The sequence below is a fragment of the Ailuropoda melanoleuca genome, chromosome 9, assembly GCF_002007445.2.
Source record: "Ailuropoda melanoleuca isolate Jingjing chromosome 9, ASM200744v2, whole genome shotgun sequence".
NCBI lineage: Eukaryota > Metazoa > Chordata > Mammalia > Carnivora > Ursidae > Ailuropoda > Ailuropoda melanoleuca.
In genome coordinates this window covers 6,831,758-6,852,452 of record NC_048226.1, presented here as the reverse complement: position 1 = coordinate 6,852,452, position 20,695 = coordinate 6,831,758, and the positions used below count along the sequence as shown (strand labels likewise).

At 47.5% G+C, this 20,695-nt stretch overlaps 2 protein-coding genes across 3 annotated transcripts; one reads left to right on the top strand and one right to left on the bottom strand.

Moving 5' to 3' along the window:
• Window positions 1-648: 648 nt before the first annotated feature.
• Window positions 649-9,793, bottom strand: MRPL46 (mitochondrial ribosomal protein L46). The gene is made up of 5 exons (XM_002919551.4): window positions 9,530-9,793; window positions 8,049-8,238; window positions 7,123-7,296; window positions 1,085-1,161; window positions 649-958 (listed from the first exon to the last, which is right to left on the bottom strand). The coding sequence occupies exons 1-5, from the start codon at window positions 9,755-9,757 to the stop codon at window positions 785-787; spliced, it is 843 nt and encodes a 280-aa protein (XP_002919597.1). The 5' UTR covers window positions 9,758-9,793; the 3' UTR covers window positions 649-784.
• A 112-nt stretch (window positions 9,794-9,905) lies between these two features.
• MRPS11 (mitochondrial ribosomal protein S11) lies at window positions 9,906-20,249 on the top strand. Of its 2 annotated transcripts, none has more exons than XM_002919552.4 (6): window positions 9,906-10,192; window positions 10,331-10,453; window positions 15,712-15,810; window positions 17,985-18,114; window positions 19,099-19,164; window positions 19,861-20,249. In XM_002919552.4, the coding sequence occupies exons 1-6, from the start codon at window positions 10,128-10,130 to the stop codon at window positions 19,966-19,968; spliced, it is 591 nt and encodes a 196-aa protein (XP_002919598.1). In that variant the 5' UTR covers window positions 9,906-10,127; the 3' UTR covers window positions 19,969-20,249. The 2 variants fall into 2 exon arrangements, with proteins under 2 accessions (XP_002919598.1, XP_011223702.1); XM_011225400.3 differs by having other exon boundaries at window positions 9,908-10,192; window positions 10,328-10,453.
• Window positions 20,250-20,695: the final 446 nt, after the last annotated feature.

Genomic DNA, 20,695 nt, shown 5'->3' with positions numbered 1-20,695 from the left:
AAAATGGAAAGGACAATCGGACCCTGCCTATTTCACACAACTGCTTCAAAACAGGACTAAATTCTGTTTAAATATAAAATGCTTAAAAAAAAGAATGAAAGAAGGAAAAAAAACAAGAAAAGGAGGCACCTGGGTGACTCAGTCGGTTAAGCGTCTGCCTTCGGCTCAAGTCACTATCTCAGGGTCCTGGGACTAAGCCCCACACTGGGGTCCCTGCACAGGGGGGAATCTGCTTCTCCCTCTCCCTCTGCAACCCCCACCCCCACTCTTGTACGCACATGTGAGCTCTTTCTCATAAAATCAAAATCTTAAAAAAAAGAAAAGGAAGAAATTGTTTCCTAGGCTAGGCTGATACACTTTCGTATCATGTACAAAGGGAGAACACAAAATGGATAATGGCTAAGGAACTGCATAGAACTAGTTTCTTTTCGTGAGGCTACAGGCTTTCATAGAACTCAAGGCTTTTGAAAGGTCAATTCATTTCCTTCAGTTCTCTCTTTCTCGGTCCAGGAAGCTAACTGATTCACTATGAAGGAATGCAACATTCAACTATCAGCTTGGAAACAAGGGAAAGGCACCCTAAGAGATGGCTCTCTCTGCACAGGGAAAAGCCAGTCGTCCTCAAAGGACAAATCAGCCGAGACCCACACGATGGTAAACTCGTTTATTTCTCTGAATTTAGTTGGCTGCATGCTGTTCCCTGCAAAGATGGGACAAGCACACAACGTCCTCCAGGTCCCAACCACAGGCGTGGTCGAGTATTGTCCACAGGCAGCACGGCCCATCAGAGGTCCAAGAGAAATCTCCTAACCTGGGCCAGGTACTTCGGTTTCAAATAGTCGCCCAGCTCCTCCTTACAGACCCAGACGTGATGGCCCTTCTTTCCGGTCTGGGAGAAGTCCCCAGTTAATAGCAGTGCTTTGAAGAAGAACACTTTGGCCCCAAGGCTACTCTCTGTNAAATAGTCGCCCAGCTCCTCCTTACAGACCCAGACGTGATGGCCCTTCTTTCCGGTCTGGGAGAAGTCCCCAGTTAATAGCAGTGCTTTGAAGAAGAACACTTTGGCCCCAAGGCTACTCTCTGTCCGCATTGCCTGAGGGAACTTGAACTTGTAGTGGCCACAGGGGGCATTTCCCAGGAACTTGGCTTCCAGGTTGTTTTCTGAAGGGGAGAGGGGAACATGTGGAAGATGAGGATGCACCCACCTGTTTACTCTGGCCCCCCAAATCACTGGGGGTCTCTGTGAAAGCCACTTCCAGCACGAGGTAAAGCAATCCCTGAGAGGGAGGACGAGGGTCATTCCTGAAGAGCCTCTCCCCCTCTCCATCCACGGGCTCACGGGCTCCAGATTCACTGGGTCCATCCCATGTGCCAAGCTACTGCTCTCAGACTGAAGTCAGCGACGCCGTTCAGAGACCACTACCTGGAGTCAGAGCACCACGCTTCTAGACCAAGCCTGGCCACCGTCTGCTGATGAAGGACCAAAACACTTGGTATCTGTAATGCAAAGCTCATTAGCCTTTCNGAAGTCAGCGACGCCGTTCAGAGACCACTACCTGGAGTCAGAGCACCACGCTTCTAGACCAAGCCTGGCCACGTCTGCTGATGAAGGACCAAAACACTTGGTATCCTGTAATGCAAAGCTCATTAGCCTTTCAAAGAGAGTGTCATTGGAAAAGCATAAAAAGAACCCAATCTGACTTCTGTGGGGTGAAAAGGCAACCAAAGTTGAAAGACAAAGACAGATTGTTGGATATTATCTAGAATCTATAACAAAGGGTTAACCCCAACCAAGCATTTCAAAGGGAAGGGGAAAAGGACAGATAAGTCCCGCATTTGGAGAACATTTGGAGAGCCGGCTAGCTAAACAGGAAAAATAAAGCTGGATTCCACAAACCTCAGTCCTCACATCAAAACTGATACCAGAGATCAAAGATTTAACAACAGAAATTTCACTTTCAAAGAACTGTACATTCTGGATGGTGGTTTCATGGATGTTTAATATTTTCTGATTTTTCTATAATTTCAAATTTTTCATTAAAGAAAAAAAATGAAAGAGTACTAGAAAAAAATGTGGGATACTTTTCAAATCATTTTTGAGAGGGAAAGCCCTCAGCAAGACACAAAATTTTGAAAATCCATAAAAAAAAAATTTATTTACATAAATATCTAAATCTTTCCACAAGGAAAAACGAAGCCTAAGAGTCAAAGACAAAATGGCACACTAAGAAAAATATTTTCAACACACTCCACAAAGGAAGAGTGTCTTCAGGTATAAGAAGTACTAACAAATTAATGAGGAAAAAGCCAACAAATCTAAAAGAAAAATAAACTAAGCGTACAAACAAGAAGTTCACACAAAAATAAATACTGCTGACCTATAAGCTCATTAAAAGATGTTGAACCATATTAACAACTAAAGATATATAAATTCAAACAACAACATGTCATTATTACTGAAGTCCCAAAACTTTTGAGCCGTACCCTGCTTGTCAAGGACAAGAGACAAGTGAGCACTCTCACACCATCACGGGGATAGAGATCAGTGTTAACCACTCTCTTTGGCAAGATTTATCCATTTTTATGCATACCCTTTCACCCAGCAACTCTGCTTCTAGAACTTAATCCTCCCAGATATGTTTCTCGGCCCATGTGAGCAAAGGTGAGTACACAAGGACATTCATTACAGCTTTTGTAAAAGCAACAAAGAGGCAAAGTGAACTGCGCGCACGCATATTACGACGTCGTATGCTGGGGTTAGAAAGCGTTAAGGTAAGGGCTTCACATGCTGATACAGAGAGGCGCTTGAAAGCTCCACAGAAGAGAAATGAAGGTATATACCCATGCTTCTACTAGGTGGGGGAGAAAAACCAGATGAGGTATACACGTGCTTGCATTTTCTAAAAGGATACACCAAAAAAATTAAAGAAATAAAAAACAGAATAATACACCAAAAACTGTTAATGAGGGATACCTCTGAAACAGGAAAATTACTTCTTACCCTACATTACATTTACTAGACACGGTTTTGATAATTTTTTTCACCATATATAATGCATTGCTTCTCTCAATACTAAAAAAAACAAACAGCAACAACAACATTCTTGGCATCAGAGGAGGAACTGATGTATGATGTGAGCTCACCCACAACACAAATTGCCAGCAGTGCGTATTTATCAGTAGCAGAATTACACTGGCAAGTTTCTTTATACTTTCCTGAATTTTCCACTTATTTCACTAAATAGATAATTACTTTTCTATTATCTGGAAAAACATTAAAAAATAGAGTCAAATCAAGAAAAAAAAAGAAACGGTTCATTACAAAATGAGCAGAATCACGAAGAAATGCAAGTAGCCAATAAACACATGAAAATATGGTCAATCTCCCTACCAGGAAAATGCTAATCGAAGAGATCATTTTGTACTGACTGGAGAGGCAAAACTTAGAGATCATTCCATGTGTCGGTGGGGATCTAGACAAACGGGCGCTTCCCTACACCACACCTGAAAATGTCCAGTGGTATGTACACTCTGCAGGACAACCGGGCCGTACCCATGGAAAACTCCAATGTATCCAGCCTTGACCATTAATCCCACCTTGAGGAATTCCATCTTGCAGAAGGACCTGAGAAGTGAGGTGCCAACGGGGAGGACATAAATGGAGTTTTTTACATACATATATATTTTTTTACATTTCTTGAGCTTTCTTTGGCCATTTTAATTATTTACTATTATTTGCCATTTTAATAGCTTCGCACTGAATCAACGTTTTATTTGGTATGCACCTGTTCAACGGCAATATGTCTTTCATAGGTTTCCTTTCACGTCTCTTTATTACAGCGGGAACGTTATAAGGACGGTGGGTGCCGACAGGAAGCCCTATCCACGTGGCACGCGGGAGGGACAGCGGAACATCCGTTATGTATGTGTGAGGGAAGCCGAGCAGCTGAACACTGATCCCGGCAAGCAACCCAGATGCCCCCTCCTAGATGACAGCTGAGGCCACGGGAGCACCACAAAGGTCCCCACCCACTCCACTCTGTCTTGCTGCCGCTCTCGCAGGCCGCACAGGGCCCTTGTGGGGAAGCAGCAAGGGGGCACACGCTGGCTGCTGCTTCGTTAGCAGGTCCTGTGCTGGTGGCAGGGCTAACAGAGCGGCGCTGATACTGCCAGATCTACATACTCAATAAACACTCAGCAAGCATCTAGTGTGAGCCAGGCACTTTGCTGAGAGCTGGAATGATGGGGAGGAACAGATACTGTCCGTACCTTCAAGGGAGTCAGGATTCTAGCTGCGGGGAGAGATGTGTCAATACACACATTTCCAGGCAATGGAGTAAGTCAAAGAGCGTATTCTCCGCTAGAACGTAAAGCTCCCATGGAGCAGGCAGAGTGTCCTGTTCATCACTGTGACCCCACTGCCTGGACAGTGTCCAGCAAACGGTAGGCTCAGAGTAAATGTTCGTTGCATAAAGTGAACAAAGGCACACACAAATGCTACAGGAACCTAGAGGAAAGAGCAGCTCTGTCTACCTGGAGGCTTGGAGAAGGTTCCAGCACAAAAGGTATAATGTACAAGCTGAGTCTTTAAAATTGAGTAGTCAGACCAAGGAGGAGTAAACCGTTCCAGTCAGAGACCAGCATGCCACAACAGAGAGGCATGCATGACCACATTACTGGAGGAATGCAGAAGGTCCGCTAGGTTGGAACTCAGACTATCCGTCAGTGTGCGGCCAGATGGAAGACTGGCAAGCTCGGGACCAGAGCAAACGGCTTTGTAGGCCGTGCTTGGAAGTCCGAACTTTGACAGGAAACCTTCTAGGCAGAGAAGTGACGGGGACTTGTGTCCAAAAGCTCGTTCCGGCAGCAGTGAGGGGCACGACATGAAAGGGGGAACTTATCTGGCATCTACTTCAAAGGTCCAGTGCCGTGGTTCTCAACCACTGTGACTTCACCCCCCAGGTAGTATTTGGCAATGTCTAGGGAGATTCTTGGTTGTTAGACTAGGGGGAGTGCGGATGGCTAGCACTACTAGAGAGCTACTGCTATCTAGTGGGTAGAGCCAGAGATGCTGCCAACCATGCCACAATGCTCAGAAGAGCCCCACAAAGCATTACCTGGCCCCAAACGTCAACAGTGCCAAGGATGAGAAAACCTGATCTGGTGAAAAGCAAAAAGAGTGACAGCTAACACTGTGGGAATAAAGTAAGAAATATTTAGAATAGATCAGGCAGGACTTGAGAACTTCGGGATGTCAGAATGAGGTCAGAGGTAACTCTGAGGTTTCCAGGCGGGTAAATGCGTTAAGTGTCGGGCCAGGAAGCAAGGCTGCAGGGATAAGAAGAGGTGCAGGCTGAGAGTGATAGGACTGTCAGTTTTGAAAGTACACACAAAATTTTTAAATCTCAGCGGGGAACAGGGAGAGCACAGGGATGGTGCCTGTCAGCCTGTGTCCCCAGACGGTATTTTAGCAGACCCCGAGATGTGTGTTGAATTGAATGCTTGCCCCTCAAGCCAACCATTTTAAGATAAGCAAATAAGCCTCTTTCACAGAAAGTCTCGGCACTTTCCAGTTGGCTGTCCCTGTGCGGGGCCCTGGGGCGGAACCTCAATCACACAGAAATAGCTCTATCAGGGGTAACAAACTGTCAAATACTGAGTCACCAAGACATCTTCCTCAAAATGACACCAGACAGCCAAGAAATGAAAAATGTCCTCATTTTCAAAGAGACGCTCAAAATTCAAAGTCAATTTTAGAAGGCAGTGGATTACCTAGACAGAGACGTTCTGAGAGACTAAGTACTTCTTCAGGGTCTGAAGTATGGGCTAAAGAGAGAATCATGAGTGACAGGCAGGCCACATTCCAGAACTAAACACACTTCATGTCTTTTAAGTTCTCAGCACAATGATGTTGCTTTAAAAAAAAAAAAAAAAAAAAAGATAACTCTATTCAGTTAGATCCAGAAAAGATCCATCCTACGCAGAGGTAAAATAAAATCCATTTCCTCAAGTAATCCATAGATTAAACTAATCAAAAACATGGGAAAAGATAAAGCCAAACAGCAAATCATGATCATTTTTATGAACAATAAATAACGAAGCTTTCAGTGGTGTAAAAACTGAAAAACATTTTACTGTAAATACTGATGACTGGAATCCTGTCTGAACTATTAGTTCCACTGGTGTTCCAAACAGATAGAAATGCCACTGAAGGGAAGGTGAGTAGGACCCATTGAGCCGGCAGGACCCACCATGATTACCCACGACGACGATGAAATATCCTACAATCGTGGGCTCAATGGAAGATTTGGGCCAATTAAACCCAAAAGGTACTAGAATTATCTATTCCTGTGGAATATGCCAAACTGTGGAAACCTGGAAATGAACCTTCTGTACTTTGTTGCGAAGGCAAGGTTTACTGAGCAGAAACTGAAGCTCTCCATTCTTCAGGTACGAGAGCAGTTGTTAAATTTGCTGAATCAGGCAAGCATGAAGAAGCGCCCCTACGCAACACCGGCCCGCTCAAAGAGAGGCACGGGAGGAGGAAGGACCTACAAGCAAACTCTTGAGTTCTGCAGAGGAGGTGAAGGCCCAATATCAGGATCTACTCAGCCAATCTGGCAGTTTCACCAACCTCCCCGGGCTTGGAACTAAGACCAAGCAGAGTCTTCATGAAGAAACTTCCGGATCAAAACCTGTTGACAGACCTGCTTTCCCTTCAGAAGAAGCAGCCACGTGGTGGATATTATTATTTGGAAAATGAAAAACTAGATTTTAGGGGAGAAAAAATTCAACCCACTCAAAGGATGGAAAAAAAATATGAAGTTCAATAAAGCGATACTTTTTGCAAGAGAAAGAAAGGATTATTTCTTCTGCCATCAATAAGACCAACATGCTATATTATAAAGAGAAAAAGAAAAGAAATAAAATTTCAAAATCTCAATGGGACAAAGATTCTCACCTGATCTAAAATTCTTTCTAGGTGGAATTTTTATAGATATCAAAGCTCCCATTAATGACCCACCTCCAATCCTTCCAGCCGTCCTCACAAGTCAGCTTGCAAAACCTGTGGCTGAATGCGAAGGGAGTCTTGTGAGGTTTAGAGGGAGGCAGAGAACTCACCTGAGAGCGTGGCCAGGGTTCGCTCTGCTGTTCCTCGGAGGGTCTCCCCGGGCTGCCACTCTGTCTGGGGAAGCATCCAAACATCCTGGTCTCCAAGCTTCTCTTTGACCAACAGAACAAGGTTCCTATCTAGCTTCCGGTGCAGTGAAGTTCGGTCATTCTTTTTATCAGCTTCTGTGAAGAAAAGGGGATCAGAGAAGACAGAGACTGTAATCAGCCAGAACCAAGGAGAACAGAGTTTTACAGTCTTCCTTTCTGGCAGAGCCACAACTTTCGCCCTCTTATAATCAAATTACGACCATGACCCATCTCTCTAATTCAGACCTCTTTCAGGGTAGAGTCACAATCCTAAGAAAACTACAATGTAAGAAGAGAAAACCAAAAGCTGAACTTCTCCTTTGAAGAGCACAACACATGGTACTTTGAGCCTTTGAAAAAGCAGCTATACCCACACTGCTTCAAACACCACTGCTTCCCTGGTTTTGACACTACTACTGACTTAACTCGGCCCCACTTCCTCTGTTCTTCAGTCTTCATCTGTGGAACAAAGATAAGAGAACTCAATCCTCTGCTTTAGGAGAGATTTCAGATGAAACACAGGAGACTAGTGGGAAAGGCTTAATTTCCCCCATTCTCACTCCCAAACTAGGAGGTAAACTCAGATAACATTCATGAAGTTTAACCGAGAGAGAATAGGTTATCCCAACACCCTTACCTCCCACTCAAAAATAACACTGGCCTTTAAATTTTTTATTAGGCTGGAAATGAGGAACAGGGAAAAGAATTTATTTTTCTCCCCCCTGAAAGAAGTTTTGCAATCACTTGCTACTTAAAATACAAAGCAGGGGCTAAGCAAATGTCCTTTGTCTGGGAACCAAAACACCTCCCTTTTCCTTCTCTCTTGCTGGCCGGAAAAGACCACAAACCTGTTATGCGAGCTCCAGGTTTGAACTGTAGGAATTTCTGCTCCCATACATCTTCCAAATCCTGCACCAGCATTATATCCTGTTCATCTTCTTCTTCATCATACAAGTCAGCTTTCTTCTTTGCCAGTCGCTGGGTTTCATCCAAAGCACGAAGCTCATGGTCTGAATACATACTTCTCTCTACTTCAATCTGGGAAAATTAAAAGGCCAAAAAGAAAACAAAACAACAGGCAGAATAGAAAACAGAGCTATAGCACACCTGACATACTCAGAAGTTTACCACCCAGCATAACCAGACATACAATCAAAACACCACAGAAAAAAAAAAGATAGAAAAAAAGTCCCCTGCATTTTGGGCTTGAGTTACATTTGCTTAAATGTCAGAATGTGATTGCAGATCAAGCTGCTAAAAAAAACAGAGGACTGGGACAGGAACTGCCTGCCCACTTACCATACTCCAGTCCTGTGAGTCCTTGACCTCACCATGGACTTTCCTGCCTCAGGGAGTTTACAGATGCTGTTCCTTTTTCCTAGAATGGTTTCCCTCATGCTCTTCTTCTAGGAGATTGCTACTCGTCCTTCAGATTTCAATTTAAGTATAACTTTCTTAGGGAGATATTCCTTGACACTGCCCATAAAATCAAATTAGATGTCCCAGTTAAAGTCTTTTACCGTACCCTGTGTCTTCCTTTGTAACACTTACCAGGGTCTGCAGCTATATAGTCATATGATTATTTGGTTATTGACTGGCCCACCTTCACTAGGCTGAACACTCTGAGAACCAGAGGTGTGTCTGTCTTATTCATCCCTAGCACTTAGCAGGTGTCTATACAAAATGGGCGATGAATGATTATCTACAAAATGATTAATCAACTATTTGCAGAATAAGTTAATGAACTAAGTAAAAAAGCACAAAGTGAAGTTTAGAGCTCCCAGTAGCCAACACAAAAAAACATCTCAGATTCCAGGGAAACAACCACCTTCGATCACTATCTGTGGGAATTTAAGCCCCTCACAGCCACCACATTGAATACTTGCTCCTGTTTCCTCACTTGCCCCTCACACAGACAGACTTTATCGCAGGCATCTTATAGATGTGCCCACTACCTTCTCCTAAAACACATCACAGACTCTCTAAATTATCGACTACCTGTGATAGGAACTAAGTCGTCTTGTTCACCACCGCACACCTAGTGTGTTCAATGAAAAAGGAAAGCAACTCTAAAGAGCTGCCTAACGTGACAACAAAAGAAGGCCAGTGAAAACAAACTCTCTTTTACTGAGCGCCTTGTATGTACCAAACCAACCCAGTAAGGTAGATACCGATGCACGGGTTGAGTACGCTTAAGTTGAGAGGTAAAGTGACTTGCCCAAGGTCACTCGGACTGCCTGGTGCCAGAGTCAGGATCGAACCCTGGCCCACGTGCTTCTACTGGTTCCCCAACAGCACCCTGAAGCCGCTAGCCGCACCTCAATCCTACCTGCTGTAGTAAAGCCGCCATCTCTTCTTGCAGTGGGGTCAACGCCTTCGAGACCAGCGGTGGCCGCTGCAAGCACACCGCGCCCAAAAGGCGCCATGGAGACCCGCTGCTCGAGGGTGCGGCCGCAAGGGCCAGGCTGCGAAAACCCAGGCGACCGGCCCAGAGCCCCTCGAACTGCCGCCAGCCCTTCGCCACCCCAAACAGAGTCCGCTTTACGGGCGCCGCCATTCTTCTGCCCGCCCACAAAGTACCGCGGCTCCCTGCGGGGTCCTGGGCCAATCCCATGCTCCCACAAGGCAGCGCGGGAGCGGCAAGACGGAAAGAGTTCTGTCCCGGGAACTACTAGAACGAACCATTCCAATATGAAGGGGTGGGCGAAGAGCTCATGTTAGAAGTTTAGGGGAAAGGGAAGAAACTCTCAGTTGACACTCGAAACGATAGTTATGGTAGAGCATTTAAATGGGAAAACAATCTTTAATGGACCTTATTATGAAGAGGAATGAGAAGACTTTCCTTCTACGCCCTCCCCCACAAACGCTCGTGGTGCTGGCGGCGCCCGGTCGCCGCGGACGGACGCTGACGGGGGTCAATCCAAGTCATGCAGGTGGTACGAAAGACGGGGTCTTGGCTCTTGCGGGCGTGGGCTTGGCCACCGACGCCCAGGTAAGAATGATCACCGCCCCCCAACCCCGCTCCTAACCCATGGCCATCCCCTCGACTGCGCTTCTGCCTGTGTCCCTGAGCCGCCTGGACTGCAGTGGCCGTTGGGACCTGACCTCACCGAGCTTTCCTTCCCAGCAGGGTCGTGGCCGGGGCGCCAGCCTCCACCATCCACACCGGCGCCCAGCAGCTGCAAGACGCGGCGGCCAAGCAGGAGATTGAGGAGAAGGTGGCGGCTCCGGCACCGAGCCGCAGCAGCTTCAGGTGAGGGCCACTTAAACCCAGCCTTCGGGATACCGGCACCACCGTCCAGAGTCCGAGAACCCGTGAATTCCCAACTCTGCCACTTGATATCTTTGGGACTTTATGCAAATCAGTCCCTAAGCCCCAGCTTTCTCATCTACAAATAGAAAGGTTGCCGAGAGAGTTTGCGAGGATCAGATGAGATGAGCCTTGACACAAAGTGGACGTTCTGTGAACGGTTTGAGGAATGAATGAGTGAATGTCGGAGGTGTGTGGTAAATAGCACCTTTTTCCCTCTGACTCGGGTATCACAGCAGGCTAACAACCTTCCATGGGCCTCGGATACAAAAATGGGAGCTGGGGGGGGGCGGGCAGGGGGCGCTAGCCTGTGGTATAGATTATTGAGTTGGGGCAGGGTGGTTTTTGTGCTCAGCCCCAGGGACTGGCCCCTTGCTTTCTATGAGTGCCACCACCTCAGTGTTCATTCATGTCCATTTAACAAATGTTTACTGAAAACCTTCTTGGTGCCAGCACTGTGCTAGGTGCTGGGAATACAAATACAGATCATTTTTCCCCCATGAGTAGGTCACAGGCTACTGGGGAAGAGAGACATGCAAGCATTTTCAGCATAATCTGGTCAGGGGTGTGCTGGAGGTAAGAACTGGTTGCTTGGAAGTATGAAGGAATGAGTGTCTCACTCCTGAGGAAATCAGGCAAGACTGCCAGGAAGATAATGTGGAGCTAAGAACTAAACTGAATGGGAGTTCAGCTGGACAACATGAAAGGGATGATTTTAGGCAAAGCTAATATTCTGTGTAAAGGCATGCAGTATGATGCACGTGGTATATTCAGGTGTGTGCATGATGGCAGATGAGGCCGGCAAGAGAAGGAATCAGAAAGCTGAGGGACTTATCTGTAACAGTGTGGCTTTCACATTCTTCCACTTTAGACAGTGGGGAGCTGTGGAAGGAATTTAAGCCAAGACCCTGTTGGAGTCATTCAGCAACGTCAGGCACTGTTTTGAGGCATTAGGGACACATCAGTGACCAAACACCCGAAAAACCCTGCCCCCAAAGAACTTAAATTCTAGTGGATAGGGGGCAGTAAATAGAAAACACGTAAAACGTGAGGGTATAACAGATGATGAGAGTATTTCTAGTATTCGGGAGGAATATCGAGAAGGTCATTGTGGAGTGAGGAGTAAAACAGAACATGAGGGAAGGGGATGAGTGGTGCAGCAGATGCGCGGGGCTGCATCTGGTCCGGCTTGTAGGACTTCGTGGGGACTTCAGCGTTGACTCTGAGTGAGATGCAAAGCCACTGGAGAATTTTGAATAGAGGTTGAAATGATGTTGCTTCATTTTGAAGAGTCCCTTTGGCTGCCGTGTCGATAGTGAACTGTAGAGAAGTAAGGAAGGAAGCTGGGAGATGTCTTCTAAGCAGTTAGAAAATTTTTGAAATAATCCAGGCAGGAAATGATGGTGGCCTGGACCAGGATGACAGCTTTCGGGGTAGGATGTACAGAAAGTGGGACCAACGGGATTCGTGTAAGGTGTGAGAAAAAGAGAGGAAGGAAGGAACGCTAAAATTTTTGCCCTAAGCAGCTGGCAAGGTGGAGTCGTCATTTCTTAAGATGGGGAAGGCTGCAGGAGTTTGGCTTTGCTTAATTAACATCCAGTGGAGATACAGCGTAGGCTTTTAGAAATGGAGTTCAAGGGACTGATCAGGGCTAGAGACACATTTAGAAGATTCATCATATAGATGATGTTTAAAACCGCAAGACTGTACAAGATCATCCAGAGAGTAAGTGTAAATAAAGAGGAGAAGAGGTCCAAGGACTGAACCCTAGAAGTTTCTTAATGTTTAGAAATTTAGATGAGGAAACATTGGCAAAAGAGACAAAGAAGGAAACTCCTGAGAGGTAGTAAGAAAACCTAGAAGGATTTTTTTTTTCTTAATGTAGTTCAAGGCTGGAGAGATCAGCTGTGTCAGACGTTGTTATGATAAGTCACTGTGCTGATGACAGAACTGCTCACTGGATTTAACATAGCGAGTTGGTTGGTGACCTTGCCTAGAGCATTTTTGGTGGAATAATAGGGCTAAAGTCTGATTGGAGGGGGTTCAAGGAGAAGAGAAGACAGAAAGAAGCATCAAGTGTAGTCAGTTCTTTGAGAGGGAGTGGAGAGATGGGCAGTAGCTCAGGGAGGCTTTGGGATAAAGAGGTTTTTGTTTGTTTTTAGGCTGGGGAAATGACGGCATGTTTTGCTGAGGGGAATGATCCAGGGTGGAAACATTGCGGGAGTGCTGTCCTTGAGAGACTAACACAAGTGGAGCATCATGAGAGGAGAGAAGGCAAATATTGTGGGCACAGATGTTTGGTAGTGGAAGCTGGGAGGATCTCTGATTGCTTGTATTCCTCTACAAAGGTCACCAGCTGGCCCTGAGGACACAGGAGGGAGGTGGAGGCTTCAGGAGACAAAGGAAGATATAATGGAGTCATCCAGAGAGTGGAAGGATAATTGAATTGGAGACATGGAGACAGTGCTGAGGGCCCACTTGATGTCAGAAGTCATTAAAATAAACCAGTAGTTCTCCACTGGGGCAGTCTGGCCTCCAAGAGGACTCTTAGCAAGATCTGCAGGCATTTTGGTTGTTACAACTCAAGACAGTGGAGAGACAACTAGTGCGTAGAGGCCAAGAATGCTGCTGAACACCCCAGAACATGCAGGCCAGCCCCTCACCACCAAGAATCATCTTGCCCAAAATATCAATAGTGCTGAAGTTGAGAAACTGTGATATGTAGAGAGACCAGTGGACATTGGTGTGGATTTTTCTCTCGCCAGCTGTGCAGAGGCATGCCGAGGCTCGGAGTGGCTGGAGAGATGGATTCAGCCAGGGTTAGGGTTTGCCAAGAAGGTACGATGAAGAAAGAGGAAGCAGAGGACTGAGGGGGTGTGCTGACCAGTATGACTGGTCATGGAATTTTCTGGAGGCCAGGAGAGAAGTGAAGGCCTGGGAGTGGTGAGGGAAAGTGAACCAGCGGGAGAATCGGTGGGCTTGGAAGGGTTCCTGGAGTGGGGGTCGCATGGGTGTGCCTGGAGGTGGTGGCCTGAGTGTGCTGCGTGAAACCAAGGTTATAATGAGGTTGCAGACATGGCAATGACAAAGGCCAGGTATGACCACAGGAGGAAGTAGCCAAGCTAGGATAGAGGACACAGGATCATTGGAGAAAAGGAGGTCAAGAAACAGAATCCATACAGTTGGAAGGATCTTATGGAAGCCATATGTGTAATTATGACAGGAGTGGTGAGCCAGGCGCTATCATCACTGCATTTTTCTACATTTATTTGCATTTTTAAAAAATCGTCTCCAGCCACAATTAGAAAGTAGGTTGCAGACCATGAGGCCAGGCTTTCTTTATCTGGGAGGGGAACTACAGCAGACCCGGCCCAGGTCCCAGCATCTGGCACACTGTCAGGGTCTGTTTGGGGTGGTTTGCATTCCCATGCCTGAGCTGCTCGCGGTGGAAGTCAGCCTTCCCTTCCAGCCCTTCAGCGGCAGAGAGCAGAGGCTGTTTTCAGTCCTCAGCCCTTCCGAAGAGAGCCGTGTGTGCTGGCCCCTCTGTTTTCCTGATCGTGAGCACGGGTGTGAAGAGACAGCGGACCAGTGCCAGAGGGCTTTGTCTTTCCTTTGTCTGGGCTTCCCCCCGGGTGTACCACTCATCTGTACATTGAACCTGGTCGGTTTAGAGGCCTGATCTTATCCGTGCCTTCAATTAAATGGTTCAAGTTCCAAATCCTCCGGAGTTCAAAACCCTTGCCGTATATAAAGGCATTATGCTAGTATGGTCAGACTAGTAGGCTTAGTTTTTGGACCCCCCCAGTCAGTAGGGGAAATGATGTCCTCTCAGAGCCTCGTCCACTCTCCAGCTTGGCCTGTAGGTTGAAAAGCCAGCAGCCTGCTGAGGGGCCAAATCGTCTCCAGATCAGGCCTAGCAGGGAGGAACACACTTGTAACTCTTGAAGACCATTGCGTTATTTTCCGTTTTGTTTTTTAAAAACATCTAGGAAAGCAAGTGGGGCTTGGCAGCAGGATAGCGCTCCTATAATAGAGTATTTTATAAACTGGAGTCCACTGAATTTCAGGAGGCGTGGGGAGGTACAAACACAGGTCTGGTCCGTGCGTGTAGGCAGCATGCAACGGCAGGCGTACTCCTATCTGGAATGTTGAAGGACAACTGTGTGTGTTTGAATAAAAGGAAGCACAGCGTGGCAGACCGGGCTTTGAACTGAGGAAGGGCTCCTAGGCCCTAAGCCTGGCTTCCCTTGCTGACCCTGTTCTCCTGTTTGTACTTCAGTTTCTCCATCTGCACACAAAGTGTACTGACCTAGAGGTAGCCAGAGGACAGGTTAGACCGAGATAGAGAAAGATCTTGAACTCAACACAATGTCTAAATCAGCGTTCTCAATCGTGGGTTTGCATCTGGTTCACGGGGGATGTTTTATAAATAGATGCTCAGGCCCCATCCAGAAGTCCGGCGTGGGGACTGAGCATCGGAATCACGAGATTCTGCCGTTCCGCCAGCATGGAATGCTGCTCCTGGTCCGGGGTAGAGGTTGGCAAACTGGGCCCCTACCCCAATCTGGCCAGGTGCCTGGTTTTTTGTAAATACCGTTTTACTGGAACATAGTCACACCCGTTAATTTACTGTTGTCTGTGGCTGTTTTTACACTCAAGAGGCAAAGCCGAGGAGTTGCAACAGAGACTCTGTGACCTGCAAACCCTAAAGTATTTATTATCTGGCCCTTTACGGAAAAGGCTTGCTGACTTCTGTCATGGGGGATACTGGATTGTTTTTATGGTAATGATACTATAAGTATTATTAAAATTATTTTGTCCCTTTTTATAAAATAGAGAGTCAAGATATCACCTGAAACCAGACATAGAGGTTTGACTTCATTGATTGATTGATTGATTGATTGATTTAGTTAGTTAGTTAGTTAGTTAGTTAGTTAGTTGCAGAAAGTGAATTGAAAATAGTGATCTGAAGGCACTAGAAGGGACGCAGGAAGGTAGGGAGGGTGGATTAAATGCAGAAACTCACTAGGCGTGTCCGGAGTCAGAAGAGACCGCCTCAGCCCAGTGTTCGTGGGTACAGTGGTAGCACGAGAAGACTGGGGGCAGCTACCCCTGGAGCAGGTCCAAGGTGCAGGGCTGCTGGTTTCATTGACTTAAAACAAAGAAATCGAGATTTACCTAAAGCGTTTCTTTAATTACAGCATTTACCCTCCAGTTCCAGGACAGGAGAGCCCTCTGAGGTGGGCAGGAAAGAAATTCGAGGAGATCCCAATCGCACACATTAAAGCGTCCTACAACAAGTAAGTGGAAGGGGTGCCTGGGCAGGTCTCAGGGGGGCTTCTTTCCCCTTCGTGGGGGAGGGCAAGCCCAGGGGGCTGCGTTCTGCATGGTAGTGTTGATGCAGGGGTCCCCCGGCGCCCCTCCTCCTTGTTTTGGGAAACCATCTCTGTCTTTATAAAGTTTCTTCAGATTTCATGAAAACGTGAACTAGGTTGGGCCGATCCTAGTGTTAAGCTTTCTCTGCCCGCCTTCCGACTAGTATCTCCTGGTTCTGCTCAGTAGTTGGAGAGAGTGTTTATTAGGGTGTGTGTATTGAGTGTTACTGGGTACTGGGGAACAGAGGATGGGTGAGATATACGTGAGAGAGGTGGTTTAAGAGTCTATGACTTATTGAGAAACTAACCAAAATGTAAATCTGTAAGTAGGTATTGTCCCTTTGAAGCGCTCACCACAGTGCACTGACCTCCAGCCTCGTAGGGCTACACGAGAATCATGATTCAATGCGTGGGTTCCAGATGAGTGTCGGGGCCTTCCCAGCTGCATGTTGGCAACAGAAACCTTGCTGACCTCCAGGACAACTTTGCAAGCCGGCCCCCACTGGGAGATGAGCTCACTGCTTGGTCACAAGCCTGCCCAGGAAACAATTCAGAGAACTGTACAGGAGACTGTTGGCAGTCGGGGATGATGTGTGGGGCACCGCTGAGATGCCACAGGGTTCATCCAGCATTCATGCGACAAGCTCGAAATGAGAGCAACTGGATTTCTTTTTCTCCCCTTCTCAGGCTGATAAGGACACAGGTTAGCGCTCTCTGTATAAGCGCCGATGGCCTACCCTGTGTGTCTCTGTTGAAGTTGTGTCAGGGACGAGCAGTTTCCCTGTGCTTCTGGGGAGCCCTGTCGGGGGGAAAGGGCAGTCGTAGCAAGACCAACAAGCAGATGGCCTGGGCCCGGGGCTGTTCCTCCACCTCCCTCTTTACTGGGTGTCCTCAGGGAGCTCTTCGGACCAGAAGTAGAGTGATGTTGCCCAAGGGGAAATGAAAAGCATGTCTAAGTATCTCTTGAAGTCAGTTAGAGATGACTAGAAAAGAAGTTTCACTTAAAACTTTTTTGATCACGAAACAGAGAGTGTCATTAGCATTAAAATTGTCCAGTATGGCAATATTACTTACTTTTTTAGGTTCATTGATAATGGTTTTGTGAGATTTTTTTAAAGTCATTATCTTTTAGAAATATATATTGGAATATTTACCAATGAAATGATAGGTCTGGGATTTGCTTCAGAATAACCCATTGTGTGGGAAGAAGGGAGTGGAAACAGGGTTTATGGATGAGACTAAATTGAATAGGAGTATTCCTGAAGCTGGGTGACGGGTCCATGGGTGTTCGTATACTCTTCTGTTCACTTTTGGGTATATCTGAAACTTTCCCTAATGAAAGCGGTTTTTTTAAATTACCTGATGGGAAACATCTAACTTCTTAGGGAAAAAAAGCCCAACAAGGGGTTTTTCAAAATCTAACTTAGACACCAGCCACAGGGAGACACTAGGAGGAAAACACCCCAGCCTTCTTCTGGATGACATTTAAGCACCCGGATTCTGCAGCTTGCCTTAGCTCAGACTCCTAAAACAAAATACCACAAACGGGGGTTTTAAGCAACGGACGTGGATTCCTCGCAGTTCTGGAAGCTGGAAGTCCAGGATCGGGAAGCCAGCATTGGGGTGGGCGAGGGGGTCTTCTGGTGAGACTTCCTCTGAGTCACAGGTGGCCAGCTTCACGTTGTGTTCTCCCATGATGGAGGGGGCGAGGGAGCTCTCTCGGGTCCCTTTTATAAATAAGAGCACTGACCCCGTTCATGAAGGCTCCACCTGACGACCTACTCACCTCCCAGAGACCCCTCCTCCAAACACCAGCAGGTTTGGGGCCAAGATTTCAACATGAATTTGGGGGGACACAAGCATGCAGTCCATAACAGCAGTCCTTAGTTGATATGATGCGTCAGTTTTTGATGAGGTTTGGGGGGGTTCTGACCTTTCCCAACACCTCCTGTAGCAATTGAGAAAGCATTCATCTGAGAAGCTCCAAGGGAAGCCAGCCGAGTGCCTTTTTCTTCCTCATTGGGGCTTGCAAGGGCCTGGCTTAGCGCTCTTATTCCCTGACCAGTCACTATATCCTCCGTGCCTCCCTGTTTCCCCAGCACACAGATCCAGGTGGTCTCTGCAGCTCACCAGCCCCTTGCCCGCACTTCCTGTGGCACGGAGGGGTTCCGGAATGCCAAGAAGGGCACGGGCATCGCCGCACAGACAGCAGGCATAGCCGCCGCCGTGGTAAGCTTGTGTTCTTTCTGGCTCTTTCTGTGGTGTGTTCCATTTTCTCCGTGGCTTATCACTGTGAGGAAGATTCTCCTCGAAGTCATTCAGGAGCAATGGTGTCCGACAACTCTTGTTCGATACCCCAACCTTGGCGGCAGTCTGAAGAGGTCTGTCTCTCTCTCTCTTTCTCATGCAACACCAGTTTCATTGTGAGCTGTTGTGGACCTTTCTAGAAGCAAATTGGCAGTATGCTCCTATTAGTATATTTATTGACCATCTACCGTACGCCATACACCTTACGTTCATTACCTTAAATCCGCAGAAGACACTCAGTATTACCCACGTCTTTGAGAGCCAGTTAAGATCCAGGGTGCGACTTGCTTTGAGTCGTTGGTCCGGGACCCCGGCCTATGCGCGGTCTACCATAGCGCCCGCCTTACAGAGGTTCACCTTCTGCCAAACCAGAAGTATTTCCTGAAGGAAAACCTTGGCCTTCGAACAAAGCTTAACACCCCAAAATACTGTTTGCTGTGTATTAATGATCATCAAAATACAATATGGATTGTATACACTTAAAATGTCAGTGTTAACAGTAGCTTCTGCGTGGTACGTTGAGTGACTTCCGTGTGTCTTCCAGAAACTTTCTATAGTGAACTGCTTTTGTAATCAAGAAAGAAAATTTAAATGACATCACTTAAAATTTTTCAATGATTTTATGATAACGCTTTTTAAGTGGGTTATTAGGCTGGGCCTTAAAGTTCTGCCCTTACTGAGAAAAATGTGAGCGATGTTCAGAAATCTCCATCAGGTGGCAGTGCTGCCCCAGGTTAACAGGGATCACAGGTGGCTGTAAATCTAGAATTGGACACATTCCGTGCTCTCTGCTAGTGTCTGCCTGCACTGGGCCATCTGTCCTTCGCTGCCTTCCCTGTTTTCTGCCTGTTTATGTATGTGGGTGCCTTTTCCCCAGAGCACTAACCACTTGCTCCTCCTCTCCAGAAAGCTGTGGGCAAGGGCGTGACCCACATCCGCGTGGTGGTGAAGGGCCTGGGCCCAGGGCGCTTGGTAAGTGGCCGGGAGTCTCTGCAGCGTGTGTGCTTCCTTAGTGAGAGAAACAGGGCTTGAGAACAGAGTCAGGAGAGGGGGAAAACCCTCTCGTGGGTTTCCAGGACAGCTTGAGTTTCTTTCTGCTCTTCTAACCTACTGAGCTTCTCAAAAGCAAGCCCAGGTCACCAAGCTTAATTCATCAGACATTTATGGAGGGCCTGCTGTGTGCTAGGCACTGGGCATAGGAAGGTGCTCTGGGGGGGACTGTCACGAGTGGGTCCCCCAGTACACACTGGTGGGTCCAGTGGTAAAGCTCGTGCCCAGGGTGCTGGGAGCCCACTGGATATATCCCCAAAAAGCTGACATCTGTACTGACTTTTCAAGAACAGCAAGGCATCAGCCAGGTGTGTGGGGAGGGAGGGGACATTCCAGGCAGAGGACACTACAGAAGGGTAATGCTTTAGGTCTGTTGGGGTTTACAGATAGTCTCAGTTTTCAGATCATAAAGCACAAGGTGGGAAGTGGCAGGTGCTCCTAGAGAAATGGACAGCAGCGAGGACACGGTAAAGGGGTTTGGTTGGGAGTCCATGAGAGAACAGAGTCAGGACTGTAGGGATCAGAGCCCCCAGCCCGTCCCTCTCCAAGCCCTGCGTGGACGTGCTGGGTCATCGTGTCTGGGACCATGGCATTCTCTGTTCCTTCTGCTCCTTCCAGTCTGCCATCAAGGGACTGACCATGGGCGGCCTGGAAGTGATCTCAATCACAGACAACACCCCCATCCCGCACAATGGCTGCCGTCCCAGGAAGGCTCGGAGGCTGTGACGGAAAGGAAGCCATATCCCTGAACTTGACCGCAAGTCCCACCTCCAGCGGGACCTCATAGAAGGTGCACTGTCAGAGCTCTCTCCAGAGCAGGGCTTGCTGGAGACCCCTCAGGGAGCAAGGAGGAGCTTTGCACCCTTGTGTGGTGACCTCGCTTGTTCCTTCGAGTGGAGACTAGTGTCCAGAAGGGACTCAAGACCCGGGGCAGCCACGGCCCAGACTCCACAACCAGTGAATGCTGTCTCTGCTCTGCAAAAATAAAAATATCTCTACCACCTGTAGTAATTTGTGAGGTTTCTGCTGGCAGAGTTGCGAACAGTAATCCCGGCTGCCTTCTGAAAGTGAGGAGGTGACTGTGAATGAAGGCAGGACCCCAGGCGGAGGGGGAAATGGACACATGAGCTGCTGCTTACCCATCAGCCTCCTCACTGTTCCCAGGTGTTTCCTTTCAGGCCCCAAATGGAGAGCTTCTTGCCTCCTCCCTCTAGAATATTCTGGTGGTACAAATTCCACTGTTGGCGGGTATATTTAAAGTTAGCGCCAGCGGTGTGGGAGGACTGCCTGAGCTCCCCTACGGTGATGTCACCCGACACACCCGCCAAGGCCTTCAGCAGTCCCAGTGCCCGAGATCGAGGGACCCTGAAGGGAGGAGAGGGGTTTAAGACGGGATTCTCTTGAAAACTGGCTGGCTGGAGGGATGGGCCGGAGCAGTAGTTGGTGTGGAGTC

Coding starts and splice junctions, on each gene's coding strand:
- MRPL46 (XM_002919551.4), bottom strand. CDS start 9,757: ATGGCGGCGCCCGTAAAGCGGACTCTGTTTGGGGTGGCGAAGGGCTGG. Junction 8,239..9,529: donor TGGCGGCTTTACTACAGCAG/GTAGGATTGAGG, acceptor TAATTTTCCCAG/ATTGAAGTAGAGAGAAGTAT. Junction 1,162..7,122: donor AACCCTGGCCACGCTCTCAG/GTGAGTTCTCTG, acceptor TCTCCCCTTCAG/AAAACAACCTGGAAGCCAAG.
- MRPS11 (XM_011225400.3), top strand. CDS start 10,128: ATGCAGGTGGTACGAAAGACGGGGTCTTGGCTCTTGCGGGCGTGGGCT. Junction 10,454..15,711: donor CCGAGCCGCAGCAGCTTCAG/GTGAGGGCCACT, acceptor CTTTAATTACAG/CATTTACCCTCCAGTTCCAG. Junction 19,165..19,860: donor GCCTGGGCCCAGGGCGCTTG/GTAAGTGGCCGG, acceptor TGCTCCTTCCAG/TCTGCCATCAAGGGACTGAC.